At 54.6% G+C, this 18672-nt stretch overlaps 1 protein-coding gene across 10 annotated transcripts; it reads left to right on the top strand.

Moving 5' to 3' along the window:
* Nucleotides 1–1961: 1961 nt before the first annotated feature.
* On the top strand, nt 1962–17892 carry RNF44 (ring finger protein 44). Of its 10 annotated transcripts, none has more exons than XM_032851875.1 (12): nt 7362–7642; nt 10609–10693; nt 12585–12736; nt 12922–13141; nt 13563–13730; nt 14139–14312; nt 14421–14582; nt 14666–14790; nt 15113–15200; nt 15289–15410; nt 15545–15644; nt 15835–17892. In XM_032851875.1, the coding sequence occupies exons 3-12, from the start codon at nt 12630–12632 to the stop codon at nt 15895–15897; spliced, it is 1329 nt and encodes a 442-aa protein (XP_032707766.1). In that variant the 5' UTR covers nt 7362–7642; nt 10609–10693; nt 12585–12629; the 3' UTR covers nt 15898–17892. The 10 variants fall into 10 exon arrangements, with proteins under 10 accessions (XP_032707768.1, XP_032707766.1, XP_032707765.1 ...); XM_032851874.1 differs by having other exon boundaries at nt 10606–10693; XM_032851870.1 differs by lacking the exon at nt 10609–10693 and adding an exon at nt 8381–8435.
* Nucleotides 17893–18672: the final 780 nt, after the last annotated feature.

Raw genomic sequence — 18672 nt, 5'->3', positions numbered from 1 at the left:
ACAGAGAGGGAGAGAGAGAGAGACTCTCAAGCCAACTATGCACCTAGCAGAGCCTGATGCAGAACTCGATCCCAGGACCCCAAGTTCATAACCTAAGCCGAAACCAAGAGTCAGATCTTAACGGACTATGCCACCCTGGTGCCCCTATACGTGGAATCTTAAAACAAAACAAAACAAAACTGAATATGTAGAAACAGATTGTAGAATGTGGTTGCCAGGTGCCAGGGGCTGGGGCATCAGGGAAATTGGGTGATGTTGGTCAAAGTGTACAAATTTTCAGTTATAAGATGAGTAAATTCCAGGGATTTAATGTACAACATGGTGACTACAATTAACAACACTGTATCTTATTTTTGAAAGCTGCTAAGAGAGTAGAGCTTTAATGTTCTCATCTTAACAACAACAAAATGGTAATTATATGAGGTGAAGGATGCATCAACCAATGTTATCGTGGTAACATTTTGCAGTATATACATGTATCAAATCATCAAATTGTATACCTTGAACTTACACAATGTCCTATGTCAGATATATTTCAATAAAGCTAGAAGAGTGATGGGAAGTAACAGACTACTCATACACATAATAGATAGGATCTCAAAAATATGAGGACCACTGAAAGGAGGCAGTATCTACAGAGCCAGCCATTCCATTGATCTAAAGCTCTAAACACATGTAACTAATCTATAGTGACAGGAGCCAGAGGAATAGTTATGTCTGGAGGGAAAGGACTTGAAGTAGGTAAGAGGGAACTTTCTGGGGTGATGAAAATGTTCTCAATCTTGATTGGAGTTTTAGTTATACGGAGGTATACATTTATGAAAAATTCACTAAGCTATACACATAAGGACTTGTGCATTTTAGTGTTTGTAAAATATATTCTAAATTACGCCTTACTGTAGATGTAGTTCTGACGAAGGGAAGGGGAAGGAAGAAACAGGCTTGTTGAAGGATGAACCGGAGTAAGGCACAAAGCAGGCTCCAGGTGTCAGGAGTGAGTAGAAATCTTGGAGTCTGCCACTTCCTAGCAAAATTTCTTCACCTCACTAATGCTTCGGTTTTCAAATCTATAGAACAGGGATAATAATAATTTTCTCTCACTGAGTTGTTAGACTTTAAGGAATAACGAAGTTAATTCGTGTTAAGCACTTAGAACATTGCTTTACACGTGGTAGAAACTCAACAAATGGAAGCTTTAAAAAATAAGACGGCCTCCAAGCAGCTGGCAGTGGAGCCCATCGCCGGATCGTGGGGCAGCCTCTGCGAGGCGAGGACTGCTGGGACTACTACGGGCTCGACCTGGCGGGCGCGGGGCAGGCTGGGAGTTGTAGTTCTCGCCGGTCTAAACCGCCCACGGACGCGGGGCCACCAGAATCAAGGATCCGCTCTGGGAGTGGGGAATGTCCGGCCAGAGCAGGGGGCGGTCCGCTCTGCTCCAGGGTGTCTCTAGCCATGGACATATGCGTCCTATTGTCACTGGAGTCTCCTAACCTCTCGAAAAGGGTATCAACGTTCGCAGTTCGAAGACGAGGAAACAGGCTTAGAGAAGGGACCAAAGCGGGGAACATCTGCGGACGGCAGTCTTTACTCTGTATTACCGAGCCCACCCCCCCAATCCGAAGCCTGGGAGGGGGACAAACTCTCCCGGCAGCAAAGGTTCTTTGAACGGACATGGAGTCGCGTTATGTTCTGCATTTCACAGACGAGACAGAGTCACTCGCTCGCCCAAGATCACGCGCGTAGTAAGTGAGCCGCTGGGATGCCAGGCCTTAGGTGCTTCGCCCTTGCACGCCCTTTGCCGCCTCACTCTGAGGGGCGTGCCTAGAGGCGCCCCGCCTCCTCCACCCTCCGCTCTTGTGCACTTGGTGCAGTCCAGGTAGTTCCACACGCGCACAGGATTGGGGGTGAAGCTGCGCAGCCGCCGTAGGCCGCGCGCCCGGGTGGTGAGGTCTGCGGACGGTTCCACGCACGGGGCCAGAGGGGGGGCCGCGGCAGGCGGCGCTCAGGCCGCAGTGGGACCCGGACCCCGGGCTGCAGCGGGAGCGACTCGCCGGCCGCCCGGTTGGGGTGGAGCCCAGCCGCGGTCCCAGGTAACGCCTGGCCCGGACCCTGCGCCTTGCGCCTCAGGCTCGAGGCCAGCGAGGACGGAGCGATAGGGGGCGGCCGCGGGCTGACAGAGTAGCTCAGGGACTTCCAGCGAGGCCTCTGCCTGCGTCTGCAGTGCTGAGCTCGCTGTCCCGGGACCGGGAGCCCGAGGTGCTCCGCTCACCAGTGCGTCCGCCCGCCCGCTAGGTCCAAGTGCCCCAGTTTGGGGACAGCCCCCCACGAACTACGAGTCCCAGAGTGCCCTGCGCCCCGCACGTGACCCGACCGACACCCACCCCACCCCCACCCCGCGTGGGTTCCGGCTCCCGCAGGGGCCCTGTTGTCAGGGAACAGGAGCTAAAGTGGCGCCGCAGCCCTCCGGCTTCATAACGTCCTTCCAAACATTTTACCAGCGCTCCTTGTGCCAGCCGCTGGGGAGCTAGAGCTTCCCGAGCCTTGCCCTGGAGCGTCTGCGGGTCCGAGGAACAGGCCACCACACCCCAGCGCCGTCGATACAGCTTTCAGAATGGCAGAACGCGGGGGCGGGGGGGGGGGGTGTGCGGCGGTCCAGAAAGGGTCTGTGTCTTACGCAAGGTCACACAGCTTCCGTTGCCTAAGGATCTCTAGACTCTAACTGGGGCTGTCGGGGGTCAGGGCGGTGGTGTGAACAGGATGGGGTAGGAAGCCGGCCCTCAGAAGAGAAATTTACATGGAGAGAAAGTGGGGAATTGAGTTGAACTCATCTCCTTGGGTCTGCCAGGTGCCGCACTCCTGCAGGCCCCCGGTTTTCATCTCTGAATGATGTGATAGTACCTGCTTCCACCTCTGCAGACCCCGGGAGTTACAGCGGCCAGAGCTGCAGGGGGAAGGGTATCAAAAAAGGGAACCCCTTCCAACACCATGCCCACAGAGCTCACACACTCAGGTGCAGACCCAGACCCAGAAAGTTGGGCAGGTCAGGTCAAAGATGCACACATAGTGGGAGAAACTGTTGACAACACTGAGGTAGGTACTGTCCCCTCCGTTTTACCCCTGGCCAAACTGAGCTGTAAAAAGGTAGTGACTTCCTCAAGATGACATAGCTAATAAGAGGCAGAGCCAGGCTCCAAGCCCAGACAGGCTGACCAGAGGCTCTGTATTTAACCGTCAGTGTGTGCCTGTCCTCAGTAGCCTATAGGAGATGAATAATAGTGGTGCATACTAAGTGCTCAGTAAATACCATGTGTCACTAGTGTTATTGTCTTGATTTTACAGATAAGACTAAGGTAGAGAGAAGCCAAATAACTGACCCAACTTAGAACTAAAAGTACCCCCGACCTGAGCTCCAGGCCCGTGAACACCTCAATGGACGCCCTGCCCTACCCCCATGTGCACAAACAGCCACTTCTTTTTAGGGGAGCCAAAGCTTGGAGCTCAGATGTGGAGGTGGTGTGTTCAGGCATGTCCTGAGCAGGGAGGACTTGGCAGGGAGCCCATCAACCCCCAATCTGGGGTGTGTGAGGCTCTGGGCTCAGGTCTGCAATGCTCTGTGGTAGCTAGGAGGTCTTTGTCCCAGGCTGGCTCTACCAGGCTGTGCTGTGTGACCCTGGGTGATCCCTCAATCTCTGCTCTACAGGCTACTGGGCCCTGCATCTGTAGAAGTTGAGGAGTCTTAGAAGAAAGGAGTGGGGTGCTTTCTGACCCTGAGGGAAGAATGGAGGCAACCAGCTGTCCAAGTTCTTAGGGAGGGCAGGGCCCCAGCAGGAATCCATGACCACCCCCCTTTCTGGCAAAGTGGAATCCCTCCCATCTGAAGAGGAGGCTTGTGGGTGGAAGCTGGAATGTAACATCCAGGGCTTTGCCTTGGAGGGACTGGGATTTGAATCCTCTGCTGCTCATGCACAAGTCCTTGAGCCTCCATGGTCTACTTTTGCCTTGGTGTATCTGTGCTTTTTATTATTGAGCAACACTTGGGGACTCTGTTTTGACATTTGTATTGCATGAACCAAACTTAATGTGAGATTAGAATGTGATCCCAGGTTTGCCCCTTGATGGCTAAGTCATCCCCCTCCTCACCCATTTCTTCATCTGCAAAATCCTGGCACCTAGCTCTTTGGTCATCGGGAGGACCAGTGAGATGATCAGGATGGGAATTCCTTAGACTGTGCAGGAGACCCTAGAACCCGAATTTTTCCACAGAACCTCACTGCACGTGCTTGCATAAGAATGAGCCGCCCCCACCTGTGGCCTCTGGAACCCACTGGGCCACACTTCCGGTATCTGAGGCAAGGAGAGGCACTTCCTGAACCACTTTCCTCATATGTGAGATGAAAACAGAACCTGTCTTCAAGTGGCAGGGGTGGAGTAGGGTGGATGCGAGTGGGGCACACAGTACGTGTGCAGGCCATATCACCACGTTGGGGTTCCCAAGCAGACCTGTAGGTGAACCTGAGGGGATTTCACAGGAAAGGCCAGACTTCTGGCTTCTCTGGAAAATCTGGTAAAATTGAGCCTTCTGCCCACTTGCTCCAAGGTGATTCTGCATGTGCCCAGGAAGGTTTTTCAGATCAGGAGGAGAAGTGTTACTGGCCTCTGGCCCTGGGGGCACCCTGGGGGTCTGTGGGTGCTTGCTTAGGGCCTCCCAGGGGAGTAAGCCAGAAGGTCATGCGTGAGAAAGGACAGAGCAGGGTTTGCCCAGCCCTGTAGCATCAGAGGTGAGAGTCAAACTCAGAGCCTCTTCCTTAAGCATCTGCTGCCCAGTGTGAGCCAGCGCCTGCTGGGGGGATGGTGGGGAGCAGCCCCATGGAGATGGTTTTTCTGCCATCCTGGTGCAGTGTAGTAATAGCTGTGCTGTGCATTAAGGAAGCCAGGGCAGCTGACTGCAGAAGACAGGTCAGGGAGGCCTCGAAGAGGCAGTCTTGGAGCCGAACCCCAAAGGCTGAGCAGGGTTCTGCTGGAATTACAGGGTGGTGGGGAGGTTTTAATTAGAGTTGTACAGTCAGAGGTTTGGTGGCTTCAAAGTACCTGGCTTGATTGTGGCTGAAGAATTGCGTTCTGAGGGTGCAGGAGTGGTAAGGTAGTCCCTCTCCAGCAAGTCACTCTTGGGCAAGTCTCTTCTTTCCTTAGGCCTCATATCCTCACTCATAAACTGAGCCCTTCCGGTGAAGGCTAGATGATAGTGCACTTAAAGATGATGAATTCCCTTAGGCCAGCTGGGGGTTATGGAGTGAGACATGAAGTGAAGTGACCGTGACAGGGCTATGTGCAAATCAGATGATAAGAAGAGAAGACTGGGGTACGTCTAGCCCTGAGTTCAGAGATGGGGGAGGTTCAGTACATGTTGGAGACCCCAGAGCTTCCTATAAGAGGTGAGATGGGAACAGAGCCCTGAAGGACAGAGAAGAGAAATAGATTGGTAGCAAGAAAGAGAGAGGGTATCTGAGGGAGGCAGTCCAGCTAAGCACAGGCAGGAAGATAGCAGGCAGGGAAGGCCAGTAGGTGCTCCATTGTGGCTGTGGGAGAACTGGGGAGAGGTGAGCCTGAAAGGCTAGGGAAAGCTGGTTAAGGACAGCACCAGGGGCAGGCAGTAGGGAGACATTGCAGGTTCTGTCCCTACACAGGCAAGCAGGGGGTGGTCTTAACAACGTGGCACCTTCCAATGAGGGGAGGATTTTCTAGTTGCTTTTACATAATGGGGAGAAAGAAAAGGTCAAAGGGGTATAGTAGAAGGGAGAGTTGATGAAAAGGAGTTGCTTAGAGAAAGGCATCCCCTCTACACCCCCATTCATTCTCATGCATACATAAAAGCATGGTTAGAGTTGGGCAGGTAACATCGACAGTACTGCATCATGAACTTGCTCTCCTGTGCTTAGATATCTGCAAAGTGCCCCTGGGAACCATCTTCAGTCATTGCATTGCTAGCTGCACATCTACCGTGCAATAATAGATTGTTGCTGGTCTAAACAAAACTTGAATAAGTATCTCTGTTCCCCAAACTTCTGGGTTGTTTCCATTGGATAACTTTCCTGAAGGGGGATTTCTGGATTTCTTACTTTAAGGGAACAGAAGTTTTTATGGCTTAGAAGATTTAAAAAAATACTCTTTCACAGTAGTTTTTAAAAATTTCTTTAATTTTTTAAAAAAGATTTTATTTGAGAGAGAGAAGGAACAAGCAAGGGACATGGCAGTCAATCCCAGAACCCTGGGATCGTGAGCTGAGCCAGGAGAGAGTCTTAAACTCCATGCTGAGCATGGAGCCCAATGCAGGGCTCAGTCTTACCACCCTGAGATCACCACCTGAGCTGAAACCAAGAATTGGAGGTTTAACCAACTGTGCCACCCAGGCACCCCTGTATAGGTTTTTTGTTGTTGTTGTTGTTTTTTAAGAGCAAATGTACATAAGCATATACAATAAAAAAGTCTTATCCTCCGGATCCCATACTCTCTTCCAGTTCTCCCTGAGGACAGTTGCTTTCTGTATCTTACAGAAGTATTCTGTGCAGATATATATCCAGTTTTCAGCAAAATGGATCCATAGTAACACCCTGTTCAAGCAAATTGCTTTCCATTTTTATTTTTAAATTTGGGCTTATGAAGTACACCAAAGCAGCATAGAAAATGACACCACCCCACCCTCAGTAGCCCTACACACAGGCTTTAATAAATGTTAACATTTTGCATTGGCATCTTGTTTAGGGGGTAGCCCTATGTCAGCGCAGCCCCACGCGGAGCAGTCCGGTTATTGATCATATGCACATGATTCTTTTCAGCCTATGCCCAGCTCTTAGATATTTAGAGCATTACTGATTTTTTTTCTTAAATAATCGATGTGGAGGTAATACCCCACTTCGTATAATGTTGCCCCTGTATTAAGAAGAGGAGAACGAGCTTGGCTGTGGTTTCGGTTCAAATACCTATTCGGCCACCCTTCATAGCTGTGTGACTTGGGGTGAGTGGGTAACGCCCCCCTTGACCCTCCTGACCCATCTGTAAAATCCTGTAGCAATCCTTCCTTTCTCATCGCTGCTGGGAGGAGTACAGTAGGAAACTGAAGACTTTTTTGGGCTTAGTTTTCCAAAACCCTTAAGCAGGGAGTCCTCCATGGAAGAGACCAAGCTCTCCCGGCCACGCGCCGACTGCTACCAGAGCGCCGGACAACTGCAGCTCATGCTTCAAACTGTTCCCCGCCCCTTTCCCGGGCCACGCCGGGGGCGGGGCGGTTAAGTGTCTCTGTGGCGTCGGCACACGCAGGACCAATCCCCTTGCCCCGCAGGCGTTAGCTCGTTTGTATGGGTCACCCGCTATTGGTCCGTTGGGCAACCCAGGTGTCCCAGCTTTTTAAAGCTGCCGCGTAGTATAAACAAGGAGATGCAGGGCGGCCAGGCCATGATGTCATCGCGGCGCGGTAGCTCTTGGGGCTGACGTCATCTCCGGGGAGGTTGCCGACCCAAGGCTGTTAGAGCCTTCCTAACCCAGTTGGGCTGGCTTAAGAGGCCGCCCCTGCCTCGTCGAAGGTCAGTCCCATTGCACTTAAGTATCCCAAGAGGCGCCCCGTCCCCGAAGAGAAGACCATGACACAGTAAGTCTGGGCTGCGGCTCTTCTAGGGGGACCCATTTCTCCGGCAGGGAAACTGAGCCTTAGAGGCGCGAGTGGTTCACGAGTTTGCATAGCAAGTTCGAGTTGCAGCTGGTTGGCCTTGCCCACCCCGGGGTCTCCCATCTTTAGCTCAGGCCATGTGGCCCCGCCCCCTGCTTGTGATGAGGGCGGTCACTTTAAGTGCGATGGTGGGGGCAAGGAGGAGGTTTTAAGAAAAATCTGCCTTTCAAGATGGCGTCCCATTAATCACGTGCCGAGTCGCGGTGAGCGATTGGCTCTCATAGCCCCCGCGGGGCGGAGCTCTTGGCAGGGCTGCCGCGGGCAGCAGCCGGCTACTGTTTGACGGAACCTCCCGGCGCGCCCCCGCGAGCCCCCCTCCCGCCCGGCGCGCGACCCCGCCGCTTCGAATGTTGTGAATCAAATGTGGGGTTTGTTACATTCCGCTGCCGCCGCGGACAGTTCTTAAAGGGCCAGCCGCCTGCAGCTGCGCAAACCCGGCTGCGTCCTGCGCCGCCTCCCACTCCCGGAGGGCCTGGGCTGAGAGAGGCAGACCGTGCGTGGGCCTCGCGAGGCAGACGCTGGCGGACCGACAACAAAGAGAGAGCCCCGGAAGGAGCTGGACTGCCCCCGGACCGGGGGGGTGGGGAGGGGAGCACATTGTTCCGCAGGGCGGGGGCTCTCTTAAAGGGTCCAGGCAGCCCCCCCCCCCCCTCTGTCCAGCTTGGCCGTCCTAGATCGGGAACAAAGGAGCCAACGTGTGGCCTGGCGGCCCAAGGTGAGTAGGGGCCAGAGCCTCAACTCCCTATTTCCGCATCCCTGGAACTCCGTCCCTCTCCCCTAGGATTGGGGGCTGTGATCTAGCTGGCTTCGCAGGGGTTAATCACGGGCGGTCCACAGGGGATAAGGAGAGACCTCTAGAATCTAGGAGGATCCCCAGCCCCCAGGGCCGGGTCGAGCCTCCCTTCTCTGGAGGCTGAGTGCTGCGGAGGCTGAGTGCTGCGGTTGGAAAGGAAGGAGCCGCCCCCTCCCCCTGCCGCCGCCACTTCCTTTGTTGTTGCTTTTGTCTCACGCCGAGCACATGGTCCGGGAACCTCGGCTCTTAAAGTCACAGTGCTCTGGCCCCAACGCCGCAGTCCGGCCTCCCGCCCCCCATGTCCTTCCTAGCGCGGCACAAATGAGTGAGGGGGGACGTTGGGAGGTCTCCTCGCCGGGCGGGTGTCTGTACCTTGGCCCCCCATCCCCGGGGAAGGGTGGCTGAGGAAGCTCCCCGGAGCCCCGAAACCTGCGCCTGGCCCGCGTTGAGGAGGGGCAGGTCCTACAGGAACACTGGTTTCCTCCCCCGCTAATGTGACCGCCTGGTTTCTTGCGTCTTGTTTCTTCTGGCTTTATTTGGACGTTCTAGGAAGGAGAGATTTCCACCCCCATTTCACAGCTGTGACAACTGAGGCTTACAGAAGCAGAGAGATTTCCTTGACCAAGGTCATCTAGGGAACCTGGGCTAGCCAAGGACTCCTAGCTCTGAGGCTGATGGTCCTACTCTCAGCTACCTCCAGGCAGCACACGTTCGGAGAGCTCTGCTTGCCTACCAGGCAGTAGTGGCTTAGCCTGCCCCTTGCGGGGGAGGGGGCTTCTCATCCTGCTTAAATCTACTCCGGCTCTCAGGCAGACATCCCCAGGGCAAATGACTTGGCAGGGGTTCCCTAGACTTGGACTGGAATAGCAGCATGGGGCACTGGAAGTAGGGAATTGGCTGCCTCCTGGGGAAAGAGGTGGCTGCAAAGTGTGGTGCCTGCTTCCAGGCAAGATTGGGTTTAGGGATGGGACCCTGCAGACCCATTTATCCACACCTCATTGAAAGTGCAGCACCAAGGACTATGGAATTACAGAAATTGGGGGTGGTCACCTGGCCACCCTTGCAGTTTGACCTTGAGCAAATTGCTTCCTCCAACTCTGGGTCTCAACTTGCTTCATTCACCACAATAGTCATGAGTGCCTAAAACAGAAAACTCTTGATCCCCTTTAGGGACTGAAATTAGTTGGGATTAGGTGGGTTTGGGGGCTACTGATGCTAAGGAGAGTGTCAGGGGTTGGGGGGATCTGGGCCTTGGTGGCCAGCAAGGCAGAACTAGTTCTGTCTCTCTCTGGCTTTGCGGGCTAGAGCAAGTTACTTCCTTTCTCTGGGTCTCAGTTTCCTCAACTGTGAAGTGGGTGTGTCCCTTCCATACAACCTCTGTTCTTAGTAGGACTTCCAAGAACCAGGGGTCCTTCCCTTGCCAGCTGGGGTTTCCCCTAGGGAGGCATATTTCCCAGTATCTCTTGGAGAGCTTGAAGTGGCACCTGATTTCTTTTTGTGAGGGTGAGAGTGGAGGTTAGCCTCTCTTAATTTCTAATAGTGATCACTCACACATGCGCTTTAGAAATCACCTTTTCTTTGTGCAGCCCTTGCCAGTCCACTTGCAAGTGGTTATCTGGCTGTTCCATCTTACAGGTGAAGAAGCGGAGGCTGAGAGGGGAAGTGATGCGCCCAATCCTCAGCCAGGACTGTGGCCAGAGTTGGGGTATCGTGTAGAAGAATGCAAGGGTTGACACTTAAAACTTTGGCACAGTCATCTACAGTGGGAGGCCCTTTGGTCTGCTGGTTTGGTTTCTCAGCTCCTTGCCACTTCCCTTTCCTGAGGAATGGGTGTTTTTGAAGGGGCTGACCAGAGCAGATTCCCATGTGCCTGAGCCCCTATGCCATCCACATCCCACAGACTTCAGCAAGGCAGCCTGGAGCCATTGAAGATGCTGCCTGGGCCATGTCCTAGTGCACTCACAGCTCTGGCTGACAGGCTCTGGACCTCACCTCGCTGAGCCTCAGTGTCCTTACATCTGAGGGTTGCTATGAGGACTCAGGATGGCATGTGAGAAGTGTCATAGTCATTACTGTTAATATTCTTTATCAGCAGGACTGTCGGCTCCCAGGATCTCCGAGGTCAGTTAGAGCAGAGGTGCCCAAACCTGGCTGTGCCATAGAAACTGCTGGGGAATTTGGTAAAATATCTCGATGTCTTTGTTCCCCAACCCTCCAAAGATTCTGATCCAGAAGGTCTGGAGTGGCCTAGGAGTCTCTCATTTCAGATATTTAGGGGTATACGAGGAGTCTTTCTTGGCCTTTTTGCTAGGCTGGATTGTCAGCAAGAATCGGGAACGCTCTGGGTATACACATGTGTGAAGGATGTACACTCGGCTCACCCCAGGGGTTACAAACCTAGTCACCTACGGTGGGCAGGTATAGAATGGGCTTTCGGTGGCCTGGAGAGAAAGCTCCCGCTCCAGTGAGAGGAACCAAGCAGAAATGAGGGCCTAGTGGGACCAGATTTTCTGCTTTTTTTTCCTCTCAGGAAGGAACAGATTTTTATGTAATCTCCCAATTTTTAATCATGGGCACCAATTTCCCTCCTGCCAGACTGTGTGATGGGCTCTCGAGTGTACATTTACCACATCATTGCTGGACACAGGCTGGTCACTGGGCTCTGCCCGCCCTTCTGCCAAGTGCCAGAACCCAGGTTAGGCAGGAGAAATGTGAATTCCAGCTCTTACACGCCTGGCTGTGGCCATGGCCAGGTGCTATCCTAGCAAGTGAAGAGCTTCCCCTGGACGCTGGCTATGAGAGTTAGGGCCCCGGCTTGTAAAGCCGAGCACAGAGGAGGTGTTCTTGCCACTGCTGGCAGGAAGGAACAAGGTATTGCGGGTATGATACACTGGCTCCCCAGCTGTGTCAGCAGGGAGGGAACACTGAAAGCTGGGTATCAGAGATGCATAGGAGTTCTGTCAGATGGAGAAGGGGCGGATGGAGGAGGCCTCCCTGTGGCAGGAACAGCAAAGGGCTGGTTCTATTTGATGCAGCCTTCAGCTTCACAGGGCCTGACAGGTTCCACAGTTTTCTCCACCAGGGCCTCATCCCAACCTCTGGAGTTAATAAATGGTCCCCCCAGCTTATCCCACCTGGGCCCCCAACTCCTACCCGAGGGAGGAGACCTGCCCCACCCCATTCCCACTCAACTTCCTCCTTTAGGTTCTTGCTTCCCCTTTTTTCTCAGCAAGCCCCACCACCACTTGGGGGCTGTGTTAGGCCCCCAGAGCAAGGGCCTGGCTGTATGCCAGATGCACCCACCCACCAGTGGCCACTTCCTTCATTACCTCCTGCAGAGTGCTTGGGCTGGACCCCTTGCTAGCAGCAGGGTGCCGTGAGAGGCCTGTGGCCAGCTCACCTCCCAGCTTTGACACTTGGGCAAGTCTCTTTCAATCTCATTGACCCTCAGTTTTCTATTCTGTGAAATGGACCTTGGAGAGTAGATGAAGTCACATGTGGGTAGGCCTGTGGCAACTGGTTATGGAAAGAAAGAAAGCTGACTTGAATTGAGAACCCCTGAGAGCAGGAACTGGGTCAGAACCTCTTACCTGGCAATAGTGGAAAGAGAAGGCCCGATTGGAGTCCCCCTAGAGCCAACACAATGGAATGGAGGATGCTGGAGTGCCCTCCCAGGGACCCCCTGCTTCCTGGAGGTTGAAGTTATTGACCACCACACCAGAACAGGGAGCCCTGGGGACCCCAGCTTGAGGGAACCTTAGTGGAGCCACCTGGCCTGGAAGCATGCCGGCCAGCCCTCTTAACTCACCACAACCCTGAAGGGGAACTTGGTTCCATTTCATAGAGCAGGAAACTGAAACCTGGGCTCCCTGTCCCTGATCTGTCATCCTGGATCCCCAGTGCCCAAGAAGAAGGCCAGTCCCAGAGTGTACACTGTGCATGGAGTACAGGGGTGTGGTGGACATCAGTAGCCCTTAGACTGCTGAGGTTTGATTCTGTCTCCACAATTCCTAATGGGACAAGTGACTGGACTTCTGTGTGCCTTAGTTTGTTTATCTGTTTGCTTCCTAGGGTTGTGAGCCCTGGCCCAGCCCCTCCACCCCTCTGCCACCCCTGATGCGACCATGGGCTCTGGCAGTGACTAGGTGGCCACCCTCTGCCCCTGTGGGTCAGCGGCGATTCTCTGTAGGACCCGGCACTACCCCGGGCCAGCTCTGGGGAAGGTAGGAAGGAACCTCCTAGTCCTACAGAGCTTAGAACCCCTGGTACCAGCACTGTCAGCTTGGGTTGGGGCATAGGGGCCAGGGGTGGCAGGGCACAGGGACCTGAGCGGTCTTCCTTCCCTAGTGGGTAGTGACCTCGGCTTCTCTCTGAATGAGTGGCTCTCTGAATGAGTGGCTCCCCTCAGTCCTACTGGGGCCTCCTCTCTGTGGTGCAGCCCCAGCCGCGAGGGCCCCCTGGCCAGCCTGCCTGCCCAGGATGAGCGCTTACCCTCCCAGCAGCCACCACCCCGACCACCACACCTCCCTGTAGAGGAGCACCGAGCCTCGGCTCCTGCCGGCAGGAGCCCCCGAATGCTGCACCCAGCCTCCCAACAGAGCCCGTTCATGGTTGATCTCCACGAGCAGGTAGGCAGAATACCCATCACCTCCATTTCCCCACCTTGCTGGCCCCTCCCCACCAGCCTCTGGCAAGCCTGTCTGAGGACCAGAGATAGCAGAACCCTGATTTCCCCTTGCTTTACTCATTGCATGTTCAGTGAGGCGTTACTAGCCCTTTTTTACAGGTTGGTAAATTAAGGCCCAGAGAAGGGAAGGGCCTTCCTTAGGACTACACAGTGGGTGAGTGGTAGAGTTGGAAGCCCCTCCCAGGTTCCCAGAGGGTTCTCTCTGCCCTCTAGGGCTTGGGACAAGGAGTATCGGCAGGTGGGTACCTAGGTAGGCCCCAGCTAGAGAAGGGAAGGGAGGTGGCCCATCAGGGCTTTCTCATTTGAGGGCAGCAGCATGGCTATTTCCTCTGTACACTTCCCGGGTTTCTCTCTGCCCACAGGTGCACCAGGGACCTGTCCCTCTGTCCTACACAGTCACGACAGTGACGACCCAAGGCTTTCCCTTGCCTACAAGCCAACACATCCCTGGCTGCAGTGCCCAGCAGCTCCCAGCATGCTCCGTGATGTTCAGCGGGCAGCACTACCCCCTCTGCTGCCTCCCACCCCCGGTGAGTGAGTGCCTCCACCTCCTGCCCCATCCCCACTTGAAAGCCCCAGACAAGGCCAGCAGCAAAAGCAAACTGAGCTTATGACACCCATCCACATTATCAGAGCGTCTACCCAGCTCCAGGCTTCCACCCTGCCCAGAAAGGCATGTGTACATTCGCGGATAGTGAGAGCACCTCAGGGTTCAGGGACCTTCCCACCCCAGTGCCTACCTTATGGTTTGGAATTACAACTGTGGGCCTTAAAAGAGTGTAGTGTCCTGCCTGGGTGGCCTCTGACAGGGGTAGGAGGGGCCAGAAGGCTTCAGTGAGGTCACCTCTCAATGGGTGGAATGGCCCCTGGCCCAGGCATAGGCGCAACCCAGAGCCTAGAACATTCTGCAGCCCCCTACCCCCTCCCTCTCTTGGCAGCTGATCCAGGCGTGTACCATGCAGCAGCTCCCTGTGCCCTATCAGGCCTACCCTCACCTCATCTCCAGTGACCACTACATCCTGCATCCCCCACCGCCAGCCCCACACCCCCAGCCTGCCCACATGGCACCTCTTGGGCAGTTTGTATCGCTGCAGGCCCAGCACCCGCGGATGGTGAGTCTGGGCAATGGGTTTGATGCTCTAAGGGATGGCATGGGGGCCATGGCTTCCCTTGTTAGTGAGTCTGGCTGCCCACCGCCCCCCCCACCCTGCTTCTTCCAGCCTCTGCAGCGGCTTGACAACGATGTGGACCTGCGGGGGGACCAGCACCCCTTGGGGAGCTTCACCTACTCCACCTCTGCCCCAGGCCCAGCCCTGTCCCCATCTGTGCCCCTGCACTACCTGCCCCACGATCCACTGCACCAGGAGTTGTCCTTTGGTGTGGTAAGTACCGTCCCCAGCCAGACTCTAGAGTGATCAGGAGACAGGTCCCCTGGGCTGACCAGCACCTGGCACCCCTCTTGTAGCCATATTCCCACGTGATGCCACGGAGACTGAGCACTCAGAGATACCGCCTGCAACAGCCACTGCCCCCGCCACCCCCACCGCCGCCCCCGCCACCGTATTACCCCAGCTTCCTGCCCTACTTCCTGTAAGTACCAGCACATCTGCCCCAGAGCCATGGTGCTGTGGTCTCCTGGGGCCTCCAGTGGTTGGACCCAAACAAAGCCCCATGGGGTACCTGGGGCCTCTCAAGCCATCTGGCATCCCCACCAAACCATATACATTCTCAACACTCACCAACTGGGTTCCTGGCCCTCCTACAATGTCCTTGGACAAACGCTGGAGTCCCTGGTGTGAACGGTGCAGAGCTCTGGGCTTTGTTTCACAGAGGGAGTCGGGAGCAGCTCTGCACCCCCTACACCTACTGACCTTGACCCTGGGCCCCCCATACCTGTCTCCCCCTCCCCTAGCTCGATGCTGCCAATGTCACCAACAGCAATGGGGCCCACCATCAGCCTGGATCTCGATGTGGATGACGTGGAGATGGAGAACTATGAGGTCCCGTGGAACACTGTCCTGGGAGGTGGGAGCCTGGGGGACCTCCAGCTCTGAGCATTAATGACCTTCCCTTCCTGCCTGGATACAGGCCCTCCTGAACCTGGCAGAGCGGCTAGGAGATGCCAAGCCCCGAGGCCTCACCAAAGCGGACATCGAGCAGCTCCCATCATACCGCTTTAACCCAGACAGCCATCAGTCAGAGCAGACACTGTGAGTGCTGTGCCCCTATCTCCTGCCCCTCTGTGAGCACAGGGAGACTACAAGGGGACCCCTTTCTGCAGGGGTTTTTGTACTATGTGATGAGCCTCCCCCTGCCATCAGTGACGCTCTGTGCCCCCTCCCAGGTGTGTTGTCTGCTTCAGTGACTTCGAGGCACGGCAGCTGCTGCGAGTCCTGCCCTGCAACCATGAGTTCCACACCAAGTGTGTTGACAAGTGGTTAAAGGTAATGCGACCCAGGCCAGATTCCAGATGTTCCTTATGTGGTAAGGGAGGGGGGTGGACGTTGGAGGGCTTCCCTTGTCATCATCTAGAAGTTCAGGCTCTGTTCAGGGATCAGGTCCCAGAGGCAGAATAGACCCAGCCGGGGTGGGGGACAGGCAAGAGTGGAGCCTGATGTGTGGCTGCTCCCCCAGGCTAACCGGACGTGTCCCATTTGCCGGGCCGATGCCTCCGAGGTGCCCAGGGAGGCTGAGTGAGGCTCACAGCCGCCCAGGATAACCCTGCCCGAAGCTCTGGAAGCTCGGGTTGGGGGGACCTGGGGAGGACGGGGAGGGAGTGGCCCAGGCCTGCCCCGTCACTCCCGCCTGCATCTCCAGAGCTGGTGCCAGGTCAGCCCCGAGAGAAGTCCCTGCAATAAGCCCCTGCATTTGCCAAGCTCCAAAGACTCCTGCCCCAATCTGCCTGCCAGTCTGCCCACCACGGAGCTGCCTGAGTTTCCTTCACTCAGTCTCCCTCCTGTTTGCCCTCAAGTCTGTCTCCTTTTCCTGCCAGCCCTGGGAGCCAGGAGTCCATCTCCCCACCCCCCATCCCGAGTGCAGCTGGGGGAGATCCTCAGCCCCAGAATGGGCAAAGAGGGCTCCATCCTGGGTTGCCTGGTCTCTTGCACTGAAATGGTATGCTGTCTGACTGGGTGGCACTGACAGGCGTGCGGACAGAAGGTAGCATGAGGCCATTTTCTGAGCCCCAGGCCTGGGTCCTCCTGCCTTCACCCCAGACAGACGCAGGCAGCCAGCCCTACACAGGCTGCTGTGAGGGTTGGCTCCCTCAAGGACCCTCACCCCAGTCACAACATTCCAGCCCACCCCCAGGCTGGAGGGTATCAGAGCCAGCCTCCTGAGCAGATGGGAGACAGGCCCTGAGCTGGGGTGGCCTGTGACCTGAGGGGGCCTGGGCCATGCAGGGGAGACGTGACCTCCTGTGTTCCTGGCGGCCACCCCTTCCTGGCAGTGACGGCAGCCAGACACACACCCAATCTCCCCTTTCTGTTGTTTTGCATGAACGTGAGGAGCAGCAGTTTTTGTTTATTCATTTGGCCCAAAATCGCGTGTAGGATTTGGGGGTGGATTTTTAAATAATTTGTTTCCTTTTGGTTTAATGGGGGATATAGGGACCAACCAGGACCAAGCGCCCAGGGGGCCGGGAATGGTCTGGTGGTGCCGCCTGGTCTGCATGCATGTGTGCGGCTGGGGCTGGGCTGGGCGGCTGGCAGTCAGGGCTGGGGTTGGGGGGTGGTCTGTGCTCAGCTGATAACTGCCATGCACTGTACTGCATATGTCCCCAGAGCCTACCGGGACCGTACGCTTTTCAGGGCATTTCTCCCTCCAGCCAGGGCCCGACTCCCACCTGACGGGGCAAGTCTCCTCCAAGGAAGTCCCAGGAGGACAGGGACCAGGGAGGGCGTGGACCCCACCTCCAGGGGCCTCCTCCCAGCCTGAGCCCTGCCCTCCAAGGTCTGGAGGAGGTCCCCGGTAGGGTCTGGCTGAGCTCCCATCTTCTCTTTCCCTAGTCCCATTCCTTTCCTGTCCTACCCCCAGCTGGGGTTGCTGCCCCGAACGAACCGCGTGTGGGGCCGGCACATCCTAGCAGGCAGCCCCTGGCGCCTGCTGCCTCAGGGATGCTCCAACCACCCTCGTTCTTCCTGCAGCGGCCCTGGCTCCCTGCCTCCCCTCAGCCTGCCATGGGGCCCCATCAGCCTGGCCCCACCCCCATGGAGAACCCAAAGTCTTACTGTATATAACTCCAGGTGATGTTTCTATATTTATAACAGTGTTGAAACCCCATGTGTTTTACAGAGAACCACCCTCTCCAAACCCCCCCTCCCTTTCCCACCCCGACAAAAGGTTTTCCAGATCCTCAAGGTTCCTGGGGCGGGCGGAAACAGGCTCACGGGTTGTGTGTTGGCTGCAGCAGTCATTCCGACGAGCAGCTCTGGGGGGGGAACACAACATTTTAAAAAAATCATTAAAAAAAAGATTTATAAAACAATTATTTAGGATGTTTGTGATTTGCCGACCTTGCTATAGATGCCATGTTACCAATGATTTCCTGTGGTGGGGGCTTGTCATTGTTTACTCTTTTATTTACCAACTTCTGGCCTAGGCATGACAGTGGGCACCATCCCCCAGCCCTGGCTGGGCCCAGCACCTGTGTTCTGTGTTAGAAAGGTGTTTTATGTATATGTGTGTATATATATATATGCAGATATATATATATATCTGCATATATATATATACATACACACACATATATATATATATAAAATTACATATATATATATAAAAATACATGTAATTTGGGGGGCCCTGTTCCTTGCACATTTTACAGTTACCTCATTTTTCCCATGTATGTATTTGAGAAAATGCTAATATATAGAGAAAAAAATGGTTCTTAAAGCTTAAATGTGTGGTTTTTTCCATTCCATTGGATTCACATTGGTTTGTAGCATTTAACATAACTAGTATGTTGTATTATATATATGTGTATACTGATTGAAATTTTTAACAGATTTGTACTTTTTTTAAAATGAAAGTTGCTAGTTCTGCTTGACCAAGTAGTGCAATCATTATTTTTTTTAATATTGTTGCTGATTTCAGAGGGATATTCACTAATAAATGTATGATGTATATCAAGTATTGCCCAAGCTGCCTTTGGCTACCTGTGTTCTTTCTGTGGGAAGTGGGGGTAATGTCAGTCTGAGAATGGGTAGGGGATAGGGATGAGGTGGGCAGAAAAGACTGTTCTCTGCTGTGGCACCTTGGGGGTACCTCCTGATCAAGAGGGTCTGCCAAGGGCATCTGGGTGGCTCAGTTGGTTGAGTGACTGCCTTCAGCTCAGGTCATGATCCCGGACTTTCAGGATCGAGTCCCGCATCGGGCTCCCAGCTCCTTGGGGCGTCTGCTTCTCCCTCTGACTTTCTCTCTCATGCTCTCTCTCACTCATTCTCTCGCAAATAAATAAATAAAATAAAATTT

The sequence above is a fragment of the Lontra canadensis genome, unplaced genomic scaffold (genome assembly GCF_010015895.1).
Source record: "Lontra canadensis isolate GAN:19392208 unplaced genomic scaffold, GSC_riverotter_1.0 scaffold5, whole genome shotgun sequence".
Lineage (NCBI taxonomy): Eukaryota > Metazoa > Chordata > Mammalia > Carnivora > Mustelidae > Lontra > Lontra canadensis.
This window is presented reverse-complemented; position numbering and strand designations above follow the sequence as displayed.

What these genes read in the sequence shown, in the direction of transcription:
- RNF44 (XM_032851870.1), top strand. An exon ending in AGCTTCCTGCCCTACTTCCT is followed by an intron (nt 14,791 to 15,112) that starts GTAAGTACCAGC and finishes CCCCTCCCCTAG; the next exon opens with CTCGATGCTGCCAATGTCAC. An exon ending in GTGTTGACAAGTGGTTAAAG is followed by an intron (nt 15,645 to 15,834) that starts GTAATGCGACCC and finishes CTGCTCCCCCAG; the next exon opens with GCTAACCGGACGTGTCCCAT.